This window comes from Ixodes scapularis, unplaced genomic scaffold, assembly GCF_016920785.2.
Source record: "Ixodes scapularis isolate PalLabHiFi unplaced genomic scaffold, ASM1692078v2 PGA_scaffold3__209_contigs__length_174095766, whole genome shotgun sequence".
Classification (NCBI taxonomy): Eukaryota; Metazoa; Arthropoda; class Arachnida; order Ixodida; family Ixodidae; genus Ixodes; species Ixodes scapularis.
In genome coordinates, this window is record NW_024609868.1 from 102,419,594 (window position 1) to 102,438,396 (window position 18,803).

Here is an 18,803-nt window from a genome sequence, read left to right on the forward strand (position 1 = left end):
CCCGAATCGACGACACGCTAGACCGGCTGCGCCACTCTGGATACGTTTCATCGATGGACCTAAAACGCGGATACTGGCAGATCGAAGTCGACGAACGGGACCGAGAGAAGACAGCTTTCGCCACGCCAGATTGACTGTGCGAGTCCAAGATGATGCCCTTCGGGCTATGCACGGTGTCGGCAACTTTCCAGCGTGTTATGGACAGTACTGGCAGGGCTGAAGTGGCAGAGCTGTCTTGTCTACCTTGAGGACGTCGTAGGGTTTTCAAGTGACTTCGACGAGCACTTGCGACGACTCCGAGCTGCTCTCCAAGCCATACAGACCGCCGGACTCACAGTCAAGCCGTCAACGTTCTGGATAGCCTATGTCAAACTGTTGTTCCTAGGCCACGTGGTTAGTAACGAAGGCGTCCGCACAGACCCCGAGAAGACGCGCCATCACGGTATTTCCAGCGCCGACAAAAAAGAAGGCCGTGCGAAGATTCCTTGGACTTTGTGCCTGCTATCGACGCTTCGTTCGGGATTTCTCTCAAATTTCCGCACCGCTCACAAACCTCACGGAGGACGCCGAGAAATTCGAATGGGCCGAGGAGCAGCAGCAGGTACTCGACGAGCTGAAACGACGACTCCAGACTCCTCCTGTTCTTGGACATTTCGATCAGGATGCGGAAACGGAGATTCACACGGGCGCCAGTAACGCAGGACTGTGCGGGGTACTGGTCCAAATGGAAGAAGTCATCGAGCGAGTCTTCGGCTACGCAAGTCGGACACTGTCCAAGGCAGAGAAACATTACTCCATGACTGAGAAGAATTCCTTGCAGTTGTCTGGCAATCCCGAAGTTTCGTCCGTACTTGTACGGGAGACCGTTCCACGTGGTGACGGGCCACCCCTCGCTTTGCTAGCTTTCGAACCTCAAGGACCCGTCAGGTCGCCTCGCTCGATGTTGACTCTGACTTAAGGAGCTCAACATGGCTGTGGTCTACAAGTCAGGTCGGAAGGACAGCGATGCCGACTGCCTGTCCAGAGCCCCCGTCGAAACCACTTCCGCCTGCAGCGACGACAATGACGACGAGTGCTTCCTAGGACCAGTGAACACCGACGACGTAGCGCGACGTCAACGGGACAATCCTGAGCTGCGCGCATTAATCGAGCACCTGGAAGAGGGCGGGAGCCTGTGCCAGGTGTCTTCTCACGAGTACTACCCACCTTCACCATGCGACTAGGTGTACTCTACAAAGAGAACTTCGGGGACAACAACTCACCGTGGTTGCTGGTAATCCCGACCGACCTTCGAGAGGAGATCTCTCAAGCATGTCACGACGACCCGACGTCCGGACACCTCGGTTACAGCCGAACACTGGCCCGTATTCGTGAAAAGTATTACTGGCCCTAGCTCCCCAAAGCCGTCAACCTTTACACCTGATTCTGCCACGAGTGCCAACGACGTAAGAAACCGCTGACGAAGCCGGCAGGTCTCCTGCAGCCGATTGCTCCCCAGACCGCACCGTTCCAGCAGATCGGAATGGATCAACTTGGCCCTTTTCCGCCGTCAGCGTTGGGAAACCGCTGGATAATCGTTGCCACAGATAATGCCACGCGGTACGCCGAAACGAAAGGCCTTCTTTCACAGACTGCTGCGGAAGTCGCCAAGTCTTTCATCGAGTTCGTCGTCCTCCGGCACGGGGCTCCCGAAATTCTGATCTCTGACCGTAGATCATCGTTCATGGCCCAGCTGACGCAAGAAATACTTTGTCTCAGCCACACCAGCCATTGTCGCACCACGGCGTACCACCCGCAGACCAACGGGCTGACGGAGAGACTCAACAAGACCATCGCCGACATGATCACCGTGTACGTCGACGTGGAGCGCAAGACATGGGTCGAGGTGTTGCCGTACGTCACATTTGCCTGCAACACGGACGTACAACAGACCACCGGGATGACACCTTTTCAACTGGTTCATAGTCGCAAAGTAACGACAGTGCTGGACGCGATGTTACCCCACGAACCGGCTGTCGACGGAAGCGGCAACGCCCAGGTGGTTCCCCAATGAGCAGAAGAAGTCCGTCAGCTCGCCAGACTCTGTATTAAAGTCCAACAACGTGTCGACACTGGCCGCTACAACCTTCGTCATCAGTACGTCCACTTCCAGCCCGGAGACAGGGTATGGGTCTGGATTCCGATTCGCCGCCGTGGTCTGAGCGAGAAACTCCTGAAACGGTATTTCAGACCCTACAAGGTACTTTGTCGACTTGGAGATCTGAACTACGAGGTGATGCCCGACGGAACAAGAACATCATCACGCCGCCCACCACGACCCGAAGTCGTCCACGTTGTGCGCCTGAAGCCGCACTCGCTCGATAGGACTGTGAACCGTATGTGCTCCAAATGGCTCTTTAGTTTACCGTTATTTTTATTTGCTTTGTTTTGTTTTGCTTTTGCATCGGGGAGATGCACTGTTTAAAGGGGCTGTAGTGCCGCGCGCGCAGCTTGCCGAGTAGGCAGCGCGCCCGTGGCCTAATAGATTCGATTTCCGGCTGCCGAGCAGATCGGACGGACATGAGCTCCATCGGAGCGGTATCAGCGGCCCTTTCTGGCCGTGGAAGCAGGAACGCTGACTCTTCATCGCAGGTCTACGAAGTGATAATGCCTACGCTGTTTTCTGGCTCGTCTGTCCAGAACACGTTTCTATTACATGCCGACGTGCGAGCCTGGCCCTACCGCCTGGAACATTTCCGAGGCGCCTTGGCCCGTGCGGCACTTCTCCCTGATGTGCTCGCCTTGGGGGCGTACCAGTACAACCACGTGTGGGCTCTTACCTTCAGGAGCGCCGAGGGCAAGAAGAAGTAGCTCCCAGCCGTAGGCTTTACAGTCAAGGAAGGCCGCTGCGTCATGGAGACCCCGAATACTCAGGACACGCGGCTCAAGCTCCACTGGCTGCTGGACCACGTCCACGATGAAGACGTGCGTGTAGCCCTGACACCCTTTGAGAGGGTGACGGGTGTCAGCAGAGACAAGTGGCACGTCCCAGGCTGTATGGGCATGGGGTCGACGACACGCTCGGTGACCCCCAAGCTGGCAGCCGGCTTCACGGTGGATGACATCCCCCACCAGCTGCGCATCGCTGGTGACCTGGTGTTGGTGTTGGTGCCGGGCAGAGCGCCGGTTTGCCTTCGGTGTAAGGGCAAAGGCCATATACGCCGGGAGTGCAAAGTACCACGCTGTGCGTCCTGCAGAAGTTTCGGCCAAAGTGAGAGCCAATCCGTCCGCACTTACGCGAGCGTCGCAGGGCCCGTGAGGAGCAACGATATTTCGGAGCACCTCATGGACGTGGCTGACACCGAGGAAGCTGCTAGCGAAGCAGCGAGTCAGCTACCAGTGCAGGCACCAGCACCCGTTGGACCTTTGGGGAGCGGTGACGAAAGTCAAAGCGACGGTGACCGCGGTAGGCTACCTGCGGGGACGTCGGCGGGTGGTGCACAAAGTGCGGAAAACGTCGGCATGACGGAGCCTTCAGCTATCGAGACGCCGCATGCTGACAGGGCTGAACCTAGGGACGTCGAGTCAGAGGTCCCCATGGCCCCGGTCCCCAAGCGGGTTCGTAAACTTAGTGAAGAAGTAAGCCAGAACTCCGAAGCGGCTGCCCCCGATGAGCCGTCCCCAAAGGGTCCTCTGACACGGCGGTCAAGCCTGAGAGCGAAGCGGAAGATACCACCGGAACGAAGTCCGATGGTGACGCCGTCCACGCAGTGGTGAGGGCTCGCGCTCTGCAAGGCACTCGGAATTCTAGAGGGACATAAACACGACGTGGCCGAGAATGAGACCTCCTGTAGCGTCTTGGACTTTTCGGCTGGCGAAAATGGCCGGCCAGCGCTTTGGGACAGTGAGTCGTTCGGCGTCTCTCACAGAGCGGAGGTGAGCACCAAGCATCTCTGTTGTACTCACCCAAAAAGGGCAGGTACAGTGCGCCTCAACTTAACGCCGCCACGGCATTTGCCGTTTCTGACAGTCCTTGCGGCGGCCGATTGAAATATCCGAAGAATGTTTGGGTTTTCGCTTACTATCCCATTTTGAGAAGGCATCTTGAACTTTTTGGTGACACATTTAGCTGTAAGTAGCTAACATGAGCTCAAATTTTGAGAACCCTATAGCGGCGTTAAGTTTGGGGTGCACTCTACATAATCTCGATACAGCCCTACGTGTCGCCACCGTGAATGAACGGGGCTTGGCGACCAGGCGCAGGCAGTACCAGCTTAGTCGCCTTTTTCTGGATAACGACCTTGATGTAGTAAGTGTGCAAGATACAAAAGTAGAGAGCCAAGAGCAAACGAGCCGCTTGCTTCAGCCTTTCAGAGCTCGCTATAATGTATGTGTATGGCACTCTGTTGGTAGATCTGGCGGTTGTGCTTTATTTTTGCGCAATTCCGTAGAAATTGTGGTGCGCCTGTTGTTGTTTGTATGAATGGGCGTTTGATTGTATGCGATTTTTTCTTTTCCGATAAGTAATGGCGTATAATATGTGTCTACGCGCCATATCAACAGAGTGAGCGTTTTTTTGTTTTTGTGAACAAGTTGCCTTTATTTTAACTCTCATAAACTTTTTATCTTCCTGATAGATGTTAACTATGTGTGCTTTGCAGAAGGAGTACAGCAGTTGTCGGTGCTTGATCATAGCGCGATGTTATTGACTGCCTTGGTGCAAGAATGTAACTTAGAGGACGTTGGGCGGGTTCAGTCGAAGTGTAATGTACCCCAGTTCACGCATCACCAACGTGCAATCAACGCCAGACTTGACAGGGCTTATATATCGGCAGAACTTGTCCCACTCTGCCAGAACTATGAACGTTAAACATGTATATTTCAGTGATCACAGCTGGGTAATGTTCACGCTAGCATCTAAACAAAATAAAACGGCCTTTATCTGTGACCTATGGAAATTTCATGATAGGCTTTTGATAGATGAGGCCTTTGTGAGCGGAGTCAAGGAAAACACACAAAAGCTGCTGGAGGCTGAGGCTGGACGCTTTGGCGCAATGTGGGAGCAATTTAAGGAAGAAGTAAAAACTAATGCAATAGAACGGTCGAGTTTTTTTTAAAGGGCAAGGAAGTGCAAAAGAAAAAGTACTGCAATGACAGCTCCGGTTTTTGTTATGTAAGGAGAGCGCTCAACCGTGACAGTTTACGAAAGAAGTCAGCGAAATCAAGAGCAAACTAGTGCTTATCGATATAGATAACTACCAAGGAGTGGCGATAAAAGCTCGATCCGAACAATTGTAGGTGGGAAAAACAATGACTAAGCGCTCACTGAGTGATGAAAAAAAAATGTTATACACAACGAAATAAAAGAGATACAGTACGGCAACGAAATCACACGTGATAAAAAAAAATTGAACGAGCTTTTTTTGAATATTATCGAGATCTTTGAGGGCACAAGATACGTGTTGAGGGAGGTTTTGAAAAAGAGTGTTTACCGTTTTTGCCAAAACTAAATCAAGAAGAGGTTAAGACAGTCCTCGAAGTGCCGATAAGTTTACTATAAATAAAAAGAGCAATTGATGATCTAAGCACAAGAAAGTATCCCGTACCCGATAGCTTGGGGGCAGCTTTTTTACAAGGAATTTAAAGAAGCTATGGCTGAGGCTTTACACCGGGTGTTACCAGAGGCGCACGAGTAAAAAGAAGCGCCACCATTTTTCCGGAGAACCCATACCATTTTGATTCCCAAGAGTGAAGAACCTGTAAAACAGTTGTTGGTTAAATTCTATCGCCCAGTAAGCCTTACCATCGTAGATTATAAGATTTTTATGAAAGTTTTGGCGATAAGAATGCAATGTATATAACATATATTGTTGGGCGTCACCAAACGTGTGGCAGTACGGGGCGCTCAATCTTTACCAATATTCACGTGGCAGCCGCCTCGGTGGCTCCGAGGCGAGAGCGCCGGCCTACGGATCCCCAGATGGCGGGTTCAAATCCCGGCCGAGGTGCCCGCAATATGACGGAGGCTTATTGCGGAGAAGGCGCCGTGTAACCGAGCTTTCGGTTGCACGTCAAAAGATCCCCAGGTGGTCGAAATTAATCCTCACTCCTCCGCTGGGGCGTGCCAGATGCCCGTCGTAGGTTTGGCACGTAAAACCCCCAGAAATTTTATTCACGTGGTCAGAAGTATTTTAGAATACTGCGACGCTTTCGGTGATAGAGTGGCTATGCTGCAACTTGATTTAGAAAAGGCCTTTGATAGGGTAGCACACGATATACTTTTTTTTCATATTGGAACACGTGAATGTAGGTTCTGTTATTTTAGATGGTGTAAAAATTCCCTATGCAAACTGTTTCCCGAGAGTTATCGTCAACAAGGAAGTGAGTGAAAATTTTGAAGTGCGGTCCTAGGTCCGACAAGGATGCCCTTTATCTTTTTCGTTGTTCGCTTTTTATCCCGAGCATTTTTGTTTAAAGATTCTTTACAGTTAAAGGATACGTGATATTAGGCTTGTTTCAAGTGAGGTCAAGCTCCTTTCTTACGCAGACGACATATCTGTGTTTTGTGAGGATACAGAAAGTGCTAGAGAGATTTTGAAAGAAACTGCCTTGTTTTGCAAGATGGCAGGTAGTGCCATAAATTGGAGCCATTCCGTTGGATTCTGACGCGGATGTTGGGAATCCACACCAGTTCTTTTCGAAAACATTCACTCTACTGCTTTGCCGCCCAAGTACCTTGGCGTGCCACTAGAACTTTATCGTGATACCGGAGAGTGTTCGAGGGAGCAGACGGAGCAATTTCGGGCAAAAACAGCAAAGTGGGGTGGTAGAGATCATTCAATGTTTGCTCAGGCATTAGTCTGCAACCTGCTTATTATGGCAAAAGTACGGCATGTGCTACAAGTGCTGTCCATGTCGAGAGTGAATGTTCAGAATTACGTAGGTTGTTTGCAGTTTTCGTATGGGGTTCGGGATGGGAACGAAGCAGTCGCACTAATTTGTTTCGTTCCGTGCGAACCGGCGGGCTTGGAGTTGTTCATTTGTTTCTTCGGCAGTCGGTTTCTCGTTTTATCTTTTTCTGGAGATAAAAAAAAAACATTATTTCTTGCGAACTGTTCTGCAGGTCAGACGGTGTCGTGCAGTACATGAGTTTGTTGTTTCTACTAATACATTTCAACGTGCGGGGCCATTTTTTTTTTTTGTATGAATTGGTCAAGGCCTTTCAGTATTTTAAAGTGCGTTTTTCATTGGAGTATTTAAGTGTTGTCGCGCGAAAGCTGCTATATGAAGATCTGGTAGACACCGTGCTGCCGAGACCCTTGTACCGCTCCTTATATTGTGGGGGCCCACGAAACGATGTTTTAAAAAGGCTTAAACGAATGCCGGTTAGGCCACCTGGAAAGACATCCACCTACGCAGTGGCACCCTTTCCGTTAAGCCCTGGCTGTAGGAGAACGGCCTTTTTGTGTCATGGTCAGTCAACTGTCTTTTATGTCAAAAACCCGAAACTCTTGAACATACCTTTATAGACTGTTGGGATGCTGTTTTTTTTTTTTTTTTGTGGGATATTTCGGAGCGTACCTGAAAAAGGACCTGTCATTAACAAATTATGGCATTGGATTCGTATCTATCGACAACGAAGGGGGTGTGCCTAAAAACATGTTTATTCTGTTGGACCTCCACAACCTATGGAGGTCCGGGATGGCTGTATGAACTGCGGATGTAAACCCTCGTCAAGCAAGGAAATATTTAATTGAGAGTGCTATTTATGTAAGAGAAGTGTATGAAACGCTGACCGAAAAGCCTGAGTGGGTGCTTATTCAGGACAGGACGGTATCTATGAAGCCATTTTAAACTATAGTCGCAAGCCAGGGACTATCTGGTTTCTCTAGATTGTCATTGCTGTGAATGTGTTGAAGCGTCTGGTGAAATAAAGTTAGTAAGGACGAGAGCGCGCGTGGCCTAACGGTTATTGTGCCTGCCTCCCACCCAAAAAGTCAGGGTTCGATTCCTGAAAGCGACGCATCTTTTATTTTTTTCCTGCAATTAGGTGTTCCAGTAACTTCGAGAATTCTCTTGCCTGTTCGAGGTTCGAATGTTTTACGCGTCGAACATTCTACGCCGATGATTCCAGAAGCCCACGCGTGTACATAAGGAGCTTCACGTGGCGAGCGAAAGTCATTTTTGCCCCAGCGTTGGATCCAGCTGTTACGCCGACTTCGACGCCCGCGACGCTCCGTTGTTATCCTCGGTTTCCTTTTTGTTTTGGGCACAAGTTGGCCCCTTAAACGTTCAGTTTACTCAGTTATGCGCCGCCTCATCACTTGTTATTCGTGACAATATATTCTAAAAACACACGCCTCTAAAATTGCCAGCGTCATTGGTTCTTCGGATAGTATAATTCTTTATTGGACAATTACCACGCTGGCACACACTCGGGCACGCTCCCATGCAGCTTTCAGCTTCGATTTGCTTCCTATGTTTCCGCACTGGGCTGTGGACTTCATTTTTACGTCTAGAACAATGCGGTTTTTTCGCAACAACACCTGTTGAAGCATGTGGAAAGTTCTTTTTAAGAGACACTGTCAAGGGTTTCTCATTTGGTGTTCAATGCTGTTCAACCTCGCGCTTTGTAGAAAACTTTAAGAAGTATAAAGTAGTAATATATTAACTTAGTGAATAGTAAACAACGCATTTCCCGGTCCGAATAGAAAAGGCGTCAGTTAAGGCACCACGAGAGCAGTCACTCCAGTATACTAGGCCGAAGTGACAGTCCATAGTGAGGTGTCCCTAAAAGTATACTTCGACAAAAACATACAACGTAGGAGACATGGAGACATCGATTCGCGACAGACCATAGATCAGTGTGTCTTGATAAATAAACACACTCCATTATGTGCTACAGTTTTTCTGCAGGTAACCAAGATTTATATTCGAGACGCGGGGAAAAAAAAACCACTCAAATGGTTAGAAGAAAACGGAGAGGTGGTCTATATATTGAACGAAAAGGCATCGAGTACGGCTAATTTTGTTCCCTACATGTTATTACCTTTTGGCGAAACGTACCGATAGACGCAACGAGCAGACTACGTACGCTTTTGCTTGCTCGCCGCGCCTATCGAAAAATGTCGCTTCAAGTTAATAGCGTCACTGACTCGGTCGTCTGCAGTCGCACACGACGTGGACTCTGGCAAGTCTGTTGCCCTAATTTTTTACTGAAAGAAAACTACGCCTCGAAATTTTACAAGGTTACACAGGTCTGCTTAGTCCACATTCGGTGAACGTTTAAACTTTCTATGTGAAGGTGCCGTCTTTTCTGGCTCGTTTTACTGAGTCAAATCCACTCCACCCTGTGTTTAGTGACAAATTGGCTGTACTTTTCTGCAGATGTGCAATATTTTTCTACAGAGAGTTACGTTTTGGTTGTTTTAGCTCTCACTCACTGTTTTTGTTCTTTTGAAGACAACTGCGCTTAGAATAACGCTAAATAAACAACTTCGTCTGGTGTTTCTAATTTGTTTTTGTTTCGTTGGTGTCATTTTTTTTTTGTTTTGAGTTTCTTGTCTCACTAGCTTGACTAGGGGCTAGTTATAAGCGTCCATACATTTTCATTATTATAAAGCAGCAAGTTTTAATTTATGATCATATAGTACAGTATAAGTATTTACATAGTGTAGAAAAGACAATCAACCTATTTTTTCAGCATATCGAAGCATAATGTTTTGAACTTTGAGCATTCAATAACAGTGAAAATGACACCGCTTGGATTATGAGTGGAGCTAGTTTAAAGTGCCATATATATTTTCACAACGCTCTGCATTTCAGATTCGTTTTTATTTTGATTGCATTCAGGTAAGGCAGTACTCACGGTTCGAGCCAGGTGTCCTTATTACTGAGAGCTCAATGAATGGCGTCAAAACCAACCTAAGGAACGAATCAAAAACTGAATACCTTTTTGCGTCGCTCATAAAACTCGTGTTGAAAGCACACACGAGCTGCTGGTTGCCCGCCATGTATCACGCCCGATTTCAACAGTTCAATGACTACGGGCGTCATGTAGCCGTGTTTCTCTACAAAACAAGTAGCATCCTCGTATTATCACCTTCAGCAACGTCTCTGAAGCCTTAGCACGAAGCCTTCCAAATAACCAGGCAACAGACTAAAGATCATCCAAAATAATGGACTTCCCGTGTCTTCTGGTTCAGGCTGTAGCAACACCGGCCGCTCTGTACTGGACCAGGTAAGTACTCAGGATTGCAAGCTTACCAACCTCTGTAGAAACAGCGAGCGGCTGAAAGTTCGCTCGTAGTTCATGCCGCTTCAAGACACCTGCGGAAAGTTTTGCTCGAAGTGCTCTAGAAACAGTCTTAGTACGCCCGCTTCGCTGATCTGCTGAAAGTTTGCTATGATGAATGTTTTTTAGCAGACATGATAATTTTCACAATTGACAGCGCAACCACAAATCCCTAGAATGTCACCTTTAATGATGTCTTGTTTGGGGGTATGAAGAAGAACCTCTACTTTTCTGATTTCCTCTGTGCATTGAGCGGAGAAACTGGTGTATGGGTCACGTGACGTAAAGTTTCCTTCTAGATTTAGTGGCAAATTTTATGGATGTGTCACTTGTCGTAAGGTCCCGTGACGACGATTTCCCCGCGAAATATAGCGGGGATACTGAATCGGTGTATCGCTCACGCGACATCAGGTCACGTGATGTCAATTTTTTTCGCTAAATTTACCAGGAAACTAAATTGGTGTATTTCTTGCGAAGTCAGGTCACGTGACATTAAATGCCCCACTCAATTTAGCAGAGAAAGTCAGTTGCTGTTTAGCAACTGAAAAGCTTAATTTTTGTTTAGGCCACGTGACCTCAGGTCACGCGACATGAGGTCACGTGTCAGGGCACCTCAGGCAGGTCACGTGACATCAATTTCTCTTGCAGACTTTGACGGGGAAACGTAATTGGTCTAGAGATCCCGCGACGTCAGGTGACGTGACATCAATTGACATCACGTGACTTAGACATGATTTGAATCTCCCCGCTAAATTTGAAGAACGGACAAACAAATTTGGTGATTGGGGCGTTCCGTTCTAATGCATCTCCTGCTCTCGTATTATGTGCGTCTCGTGTGCACAATCGAAGTATGGACTATTCCCATAGACTTAGTTACAATCTTGCATACTAAAAGTGCAGCGCTATCTACAATTGAGGAGATGTGTTGTCATATAAATAACGCCAACTTTAAATATAACTCCTGATCAGCACCCATACTAGCGCACTTTGGCAGCGCCACATCGCTGATTTCTTATGGCGCTACGGGCTTAGCATTGGACGGCTTCTAATACTGCGACTTCGGTAGTTGTCCGCGTGCTATATTTGGCAGTTTAGAGTACGGTAGCCTGACACTACGTGGTTACAAAATAACTAGCTTTTGCTTTCACTAAACTGAACAGGTTAACGTCGTTTTTCTGTGAGATAACACCAAGATTTCTCTGCCATACGGTAGGCCTTCATCACTGAAGTTTCGAGATACGGGTCGCGCCGCGTTACTTCAGTTTACCGACCGCCACTGACTGCGATATATCAAAAGCTGGGTCTAGCATACATGGATGACGAGGGTGCCCGTATTCGACATTATTAAAGTTTCATAGTTATAACATTGACGCAATGGAAAGGCGATCGTATAATCAGATAAATTTTGTTGAAACGCGGCGGAGCGTATTGCGGTCATGCAAGGAGAGGCGGCGCATCCTGGTTCATGCTAGAGGCCGTTAAATGAAAAAAGAAAAACAAATTAAAGACGTTTATATATTTCTGTAACGCGAAATTCGAGTGCAGCGCTTGAGGAGGAGGAGAGAAGGGTATGCCCCTCGTCCTCCTCCATCCCCTCTCCTCCTCCACTACACCTCTCCCTTCCTCCTTCTATTCCCTCCGCCTCCCATCCGCCTCCTCTCATTCCATCTTCTCCTTTATTTCTCCTCCTCCTTCTCTCACCTTCTCCTCCTCCCCTCCTTTCCTCCTCCTTTCTTTCTGCTCCTCCTCCTCTCCCCTCCTCCTCCTCTTCTCCCCTTCTCCTCATCTCCCCTACTCCTCCTCCCCGCTCCTCCTCCTTCCTCTTCCTTTCCTCCTGCTCCTCAGTACCTTATCCTCCTCATCACATGACGTCAATTTTCTAGCTAAATCTAGCAGAGACACTGAATTTGTTTATAGGTGATATGTCATCAAGTATATGTGACGTCATTTTCCTCGCTAAGTTTAGCAAGGAAACTGAATTGGTGTTGAGGTCACGTGGCGTCAATTTTCCCGCTAAATCTACCAGAGAAACTGAATATGTCCATAGGTGGCGTGCCACCAAGACATACGACGTCATTTCCCCGCTAAATTTAGCGGGAAAACTGAATTGCTGGTGAGGTCGCGTGACGTCCATTCTCCCGCTAATTTTGCGCGGGTACGCGACGCCGACGCCGACGGCGACGCCGGTAAACAGGGAAACGGGCGCCTAAGGTCTGCGCTCTGAAAAGTTTGATAGCGAAAGAAGTTACTGTGCGACAAAAAAAGACAGCGGCTCCTTTGAGCAGGTGTGCCTCCTCGTCAGTCATAAAACACCATGAACACTTAATAATAGCGGAATATCAAAAACGTGGCAACCTCAGTAAACGTGTATGAAAATAAAAAGGGCTGACTAGGACACTTTGTGCCACTGACGGCTGCAGACTGTAAAAAAAATCGTGACATTTTATGCAAAATACTAAAAAGATTCACGCCCGGGAGTAGGGTTCAAGCTCTTTCCACCTTCATGTATGTGGTGATGTCAGGCGTTCTAGTACTGCAGATGCAAAGCCGAAAGACATTATGATGCTTCGAAAAGTATCCCCCCCCCCCCCCCCTAGCAATTGAGACTTAAATGTTGAATGACGCGAAATCTCGATACAAATGGAGAAGACTGTGCTTTCAAGAAACACCGCGAAGTACACCTATTTTGGGTTCGGTGTTTGGCAGCTATATTACTCAAGTCAATTTCTCACAAAAAGCTTTGCTTTTTTCGGCAGTGGTTAAGTAATTAAACCGGAAGACAAGTGTGAGAACAAAGGTCAGAGCAATAACATCACGACAGTGTATTTAAATCCCCTCTGAAAAGTGTGTATAATATTGTCCACAAATGTGTCGGCCTGATAAAGTCAATAAAAGACTGACTCATGTCAAAAATATTAATGGCTTATTGCTCTAATGAGACTAAATCGGCTGCGCCGAAAGCGCCATCTGACTCCTTTTTTATGCACGTCAAAGATGAATTTGACCGGGGGCACTGAATGACTCATTAAGCATAATGCAACTCTTGACGGCAGCAGAACTGTTCGCCGTTACAGTGCTCGCTCGCAATGTAACCCGCATTTCCTTAGTTTCTGCCCGCGAATGGCTGCATATGCAGTAACGCACACCTTCTTTTCCGGTCTCTAAGTGGTTCCACTGAATAAGAGGCATCCTACTAAAAACAGTCGTTTTCACGGGAAACTTGCTACTTAAGTAGCACTTGTTTCTGCGGTCGGCACGGCGCTGCGGGCGCCCAAACCTATGCAGCCACACTTCTGCCCGCATACCGACTCCCTGAAAAGCAGGACATCTTCGAATGCTCTGCTGTTCCACCCTTTTCGCAAATGTCAGTGCTGCCTACTCCTCGCAGAGGTTGAGGTTTATACTTACATAAAAAAAACTCATATAAGTTGCACCGTTGTGCTAAGTCGCACTAGCAAAAATATTGATAAAAAAATCAAAGCCGTTTACAACTCCCTGTAACGCCGGATTAGAGCGCAGCTCTTGAGGAGGAGGATGGGAGAATACTGAGGGATAGGATTGAAGGGTACTGACCGGATAGGTGATGCCCTGAGGTCACGTGACCTTAGGGGGGAGTCACATGACATCAGGGGGTCACGTGACCTCAGGGGGGTCCCGTGAGCTCAGGGGGTAACCCTCATGACCCTCGTGAAAGTAACCCTCGTGACCCTCGTGAGGGTAACCATCCGGACCCGGGTAACCCTTGTAAAAGTAACACTCGTGACCCTCGTGAGGGTAACCCTCGTGAGGGTAACTCTCGTGACCATCGCGAGGGTAACTCTCGTGACCCTCATGAGGGTAACTCTCATAACCCTCGTGAGGGTAACCCTTTAAGGTAACTAACCCTCTTAACCCTCGTGAGAGTTACGAGGGTTACCAGGGTTACTCTCGCGAGGGTTACGAGGGTAACCCTTGTGATCCTCGTGAGAGTAACCCTCGTAACCCTTATGAGGGTTACGAGGGTTACGCGTGGTTACGCCGGCGGCGATGCGCCGACGCCGACGGCGATTCCGCTCAAGCTGGAAACGGGCGTCTAAGAGCTGCGCTCTACAAGGCGACTTTTACGCATATAGGACCGATATAAAAATCAGTTATAAATTGTCGCCTTAATTTATCTAGCTACTACGTATACATAATTATCATCGGTGATATATTCTGATAAAAGAGGAGGCGTGATTGGGATATATATAAATGCTGGCCAAAGTTGTCCGCATTCTTTACCTTATAACTAAAGAGCAACTCTCCGAGGAAGTAAGAAACAACAAGGTTAGCGTGATAGGTCTATATTTTTATTTCCTTTCAATCCATCCAACGCCATTCCAACGACTCGATCAAGTCGTTTTCGATGACATGAAACCTCTTTGCGTATTTATTATTAATGGAATCACTGTTGAATAGAAGTAGTATATTGTGCTCGCAGAAAGAATGCATGTAAGAAACACCGCCCGACATGTTGGCATTTTCGTCCGTGCGCACAGACCAACACATGAGCCCTTTTACGGAGGTATCATTGCATAAATTTCTCTTTGTTTCAAATCGCAGTTTACAAGTGCTACTAGAAAATAATTGAAGAAAGGACATCGCATAAAATCAAATTTTCAAGGGTTAATACAGTTCTTTCTTTCAACTGGCAAAAATTAAAACTCTAGTCGATCCAATTAAAAAGAAAGGTAAATTCACGCAACCGGATTTAAAAACTTCTACGTTTGTTTGTTTTTTTTTTCTTTTTTTTTTTTGAACACCGTCTTGCACATTTAAGTGGTGTCAATGACTTTTGAATATTTCATTATTATATTTTGTTTAAAACAGATAGGGACATGATGACCTCACCGTAATATTATTTTTGTACAATTTAAGATTGTGCTGATTCACAACCACGTCCAGAGGTTAATGTGAACTGCTGATTTACTCTAAGTGGTTCCTCCGAATAACGAAATAATTAACATCGCAGTTTACATATTAATATTTAGAGAAATAATATCACCAATACGACTTGTAATTCTTCTGACTTTAAACTCTTAATGGTTTGCACGCATCGCTTGGGGCTCAGTAATTAAAAAAATCGGAAATCAGAATTTACGCTAAAAAACATACAGATGAAGTTTTTTTGTTTTTTTTTTGTGAACGCATATCCTTAAAATAAACGTCTTACCGCCAATCGCAACAAAATAATTTCTTCATGGCGGAGGTTTTTACTCTGTTGATGTCATCAAACTCAAATATTAACATAACAGGCTCTCGCGTTCGAGAATATTTTTTACAAATAAATTAATAAGGTTTCTTGATAATGCAAGTCGCGCAAACACAGTGAGTGCCAACTCTCATTTCAATATAATACCCATCTTACTCCGCAACCAATCTCAAAATCGTTCAAAGTCAAATACTTTTAAAAGAACAAGCGACATAGTAAAGACACTTCTATGTGTAGTCCCTTTTTGTTTAGTTATGATGAGAATTTGTTTGTTTTATATCTGGGTTACTTAAAGAAGAGTCACCTCTTAGTGTGATTTAAATCATCAGGAAAAGTATCTTAAGCAGTAAAAACACAACAGAAACATAGTTATAAATAACACACGTCACAGTGGCAGCCGCGTCTCACATTGAGCTTTTTCATTTCATCTGTTGATTGAAACCTCCGTTTCAACAAAAAATGGCGTATGTACAACAGATAAAGTCAGCGGAAGTGGAATTGTGCTCTATGTATAATACAGGCGTGAAACAATTGCAAAATAGATCAACGCTGTTGGCTAGCGATTGCAACACACAAGAATGCACCGGCAAATGCGCGCTTATAGACTTTACGTGTGTACGTATATACACGTGCAGTTTGGTCTCATTTTTAACATTTTACACAGACACACACGCAATCAGACACGCACGCACGTCCCGACCTTTCAAATGATATACATGCAATTGCGCACACAACCAGAATCACCGACGGCCGACGCTCATTTCTTTTTTACTTTATGTACACCTCGAGTACACATAGTATGTACATATAAATGGGCAACAATGTATTTTAGCGTAAAATTTTCAACGTTATATTATTTTTGTACATAATATATTTTCCAAACCAATCAAATGGTTATCATGCGGATGAAGAAGGCTTTGTAAACATGATAGATACGTAGATATCTGCATTTCTTTAGCTATGTACGTAGCGCTTGGTTAACGATATAAGAGTTTGGCTCAATATTACTAGATAAATGTTGCGAGCTCTTCGTGTATCCTATAATTTACAGGTCGTAACTACTACCTGGATGGACGATACTGGTGTAACAAGTCATGCGAAGTAAGTTAAGTGGAGTCTTATTGAGACACATGCCAACGGTGACAGGGAATTAAGATGGCCAAGTAACGCACTACATTAGAACAGATTCTCTAGCAACAGAGTGCTTAGGAAGCATGATAAATAAATGCCCCAGTGATTTGCAAAAATGATTTATTGATCAAGAATAGTGCAGTGTTTGTGAAGTCAGTTTCATATCATTCTGCTTTAATGTGGACAGAAATATTACTATAATGTGCTTTCTTATGTTTTACTGTTACGCATACATGCATCATCTTGAAGGTACACAAAGCGAGTGAATTGATTAACCAATGGTGATTGAAAATTTGCTCCTGAATATGGCTATTTTTTGCGCAGAGCCGAAAGAATTGTATAATGTAGCTAAGTGCTATTGAGTCTCAGCTTGAAAAGAGCTGATAACCAATTCGTTATAAAACACCCATCCAATGTACTCTCGATATCGAACTTATTTATTTTCGTATTTTCTAGGTCCGGCCCGTTCAAAATGCAGTGCGCAAACTCAGTTTGTTTTTAAATTTATTTCTGTTTAAATTTTATGTGCATTAATGTATTTCTGAAATGGCCACATTCACTCTGGCAGGGCGCACAAATCAAATTGGTCTGTACATCCGAGGAATTAGTCTCTATGTACATATAGATAGATGGCTTGATATCTGCGTTTAGTATGTAGTGGTTCTACATTGTCCTGTCTAATACAATTCAATCAACACGTTACTACACTCTGGGCCTTACACTTGTACCCGATTTGCATTTTAGCATTGCGCATATTTAAAAAAAGTCTACCTAGACAACTCTAGGAGTAGAAGCTACCTGGTGAACTCGAATACAGTGCTACTCACTCTCGTTCATACTATCAAAGGATTTTAAATAGTTACATGAAGACATGCGCTCGAAACAAACTCGATCAACGTCCGTTTTAGTCAATTTAAGTAAAAAAGTACTATTTCTTACGAAAAGTGGTTATTAATGTTATCTCGTAATCACCATGAAATACAATCAATTGTGTGTCCTTTAAATGTGACCATGAAATCTCTTGAAATACAATATATTTTGTGACCTTCAAATTACTTTGAAATACAATCATTTTTTTAGATCTATTTTCAACACTATTGCAATTTTTAAGTGAAACAAATCTGCAAGAACCCAAACAAGTGTCTAAGAACCTGTGATCACTTTCGCCGTTTGGTTGGCGCTTCAGGTATAGAAGGTCAGTACACCGTTCATTTCTATGATGCTACTGACGGCGCCTTTTGTTTATCCAATCAAAACCAATACATAGAAAGTACACTTAACTGCTTAATAGCTTAAAATCTATAAATTTAGCTCGAATACTTAGAGTGTTTTAGCCGTTATGAGTTGTAATTTGCACTTGAATGGTTCGAGATTTACGTGAGTTGATTGTATAATAAATTAGTTTGTTAAATTAACTAATTATGCCTAAGTAGAGTGGACCATGTCCGCATGTTCCATCCTTTGCTGTAAATTTCACAAAGCTTTCTTCTAGTCAAAATTATTTTGTTAAGCACTAAATGTCAGATGTCGACCGACTTTCTGTATATTCGATCTTCCAGCGCAAAAAAAAAAAAAAAAAGCTTTTGTGTCTGTTTTCGTGGAGCGTTGGTTTCAAAGCATAACGTTAATTTGTGTCAATTTTAGGGTACAGCTTACCAATAAATATAAGATTTATATTTAAATGTTCTTACTTTAGTTACAAGGACCCCACCTGATTTCCGGGCCTTCAACTAGCTTGTGAAAGTTTTCAAGGAATATGTTTTGACCAAGGCCCATATTTACTTAGACCATAATTTCTAGATAACCCTGTGCCTTAGTGTACGTTTCTAAAGTGACTCAGGTTAATAGGTTAGGGAATCGAAGTGGCCATTTGACAGTAGTAACTTGCGTAGCTTTGCAAATTATAGTGATTCCGAATTACCGTAATCAACGAGTTAACCGTTTAAAGCCGGGGTAATGGCCAAAGGGCTCATAATAGGCAATCATTAAGCAACCTCAAATGTCTCCAAGGAATTTCAAGTCTCTACAATTGTCAGAAAAGTCTCCAAAGACTTATTGAAGAACACATATTTGTGTTATTTACTCAGCATTTAGGTGGTGATGAAGCTATGTACCAAGAAATATTTTTTTTTTTCACTTAAGTATCAATGACAGAGCAAAAGGACCAAT

General features: G+C 45.3%; 1 protein-coding gene across 1 annotated transcript; it reads left to right on the top strand.

The window, feature by feature from the left end:
• Positions 1-3,108: 3,108 nt before the first annotated feature.
• On the top strand, positions 3,109-3,756 carry LOC115309088 (the record flags this gene model as incomplete). The annotated part of the gene is made up of 1 exon (XM_029967259.2): positions 3,109-3,756. A coding segment is annotated over one exon (648 nt), but the record flags the coding sequence as incomplete, so codon positions are not given.
• Between the last annotated feature and the right edge of the window lie 15,047 nt (positions 3,757-18,803).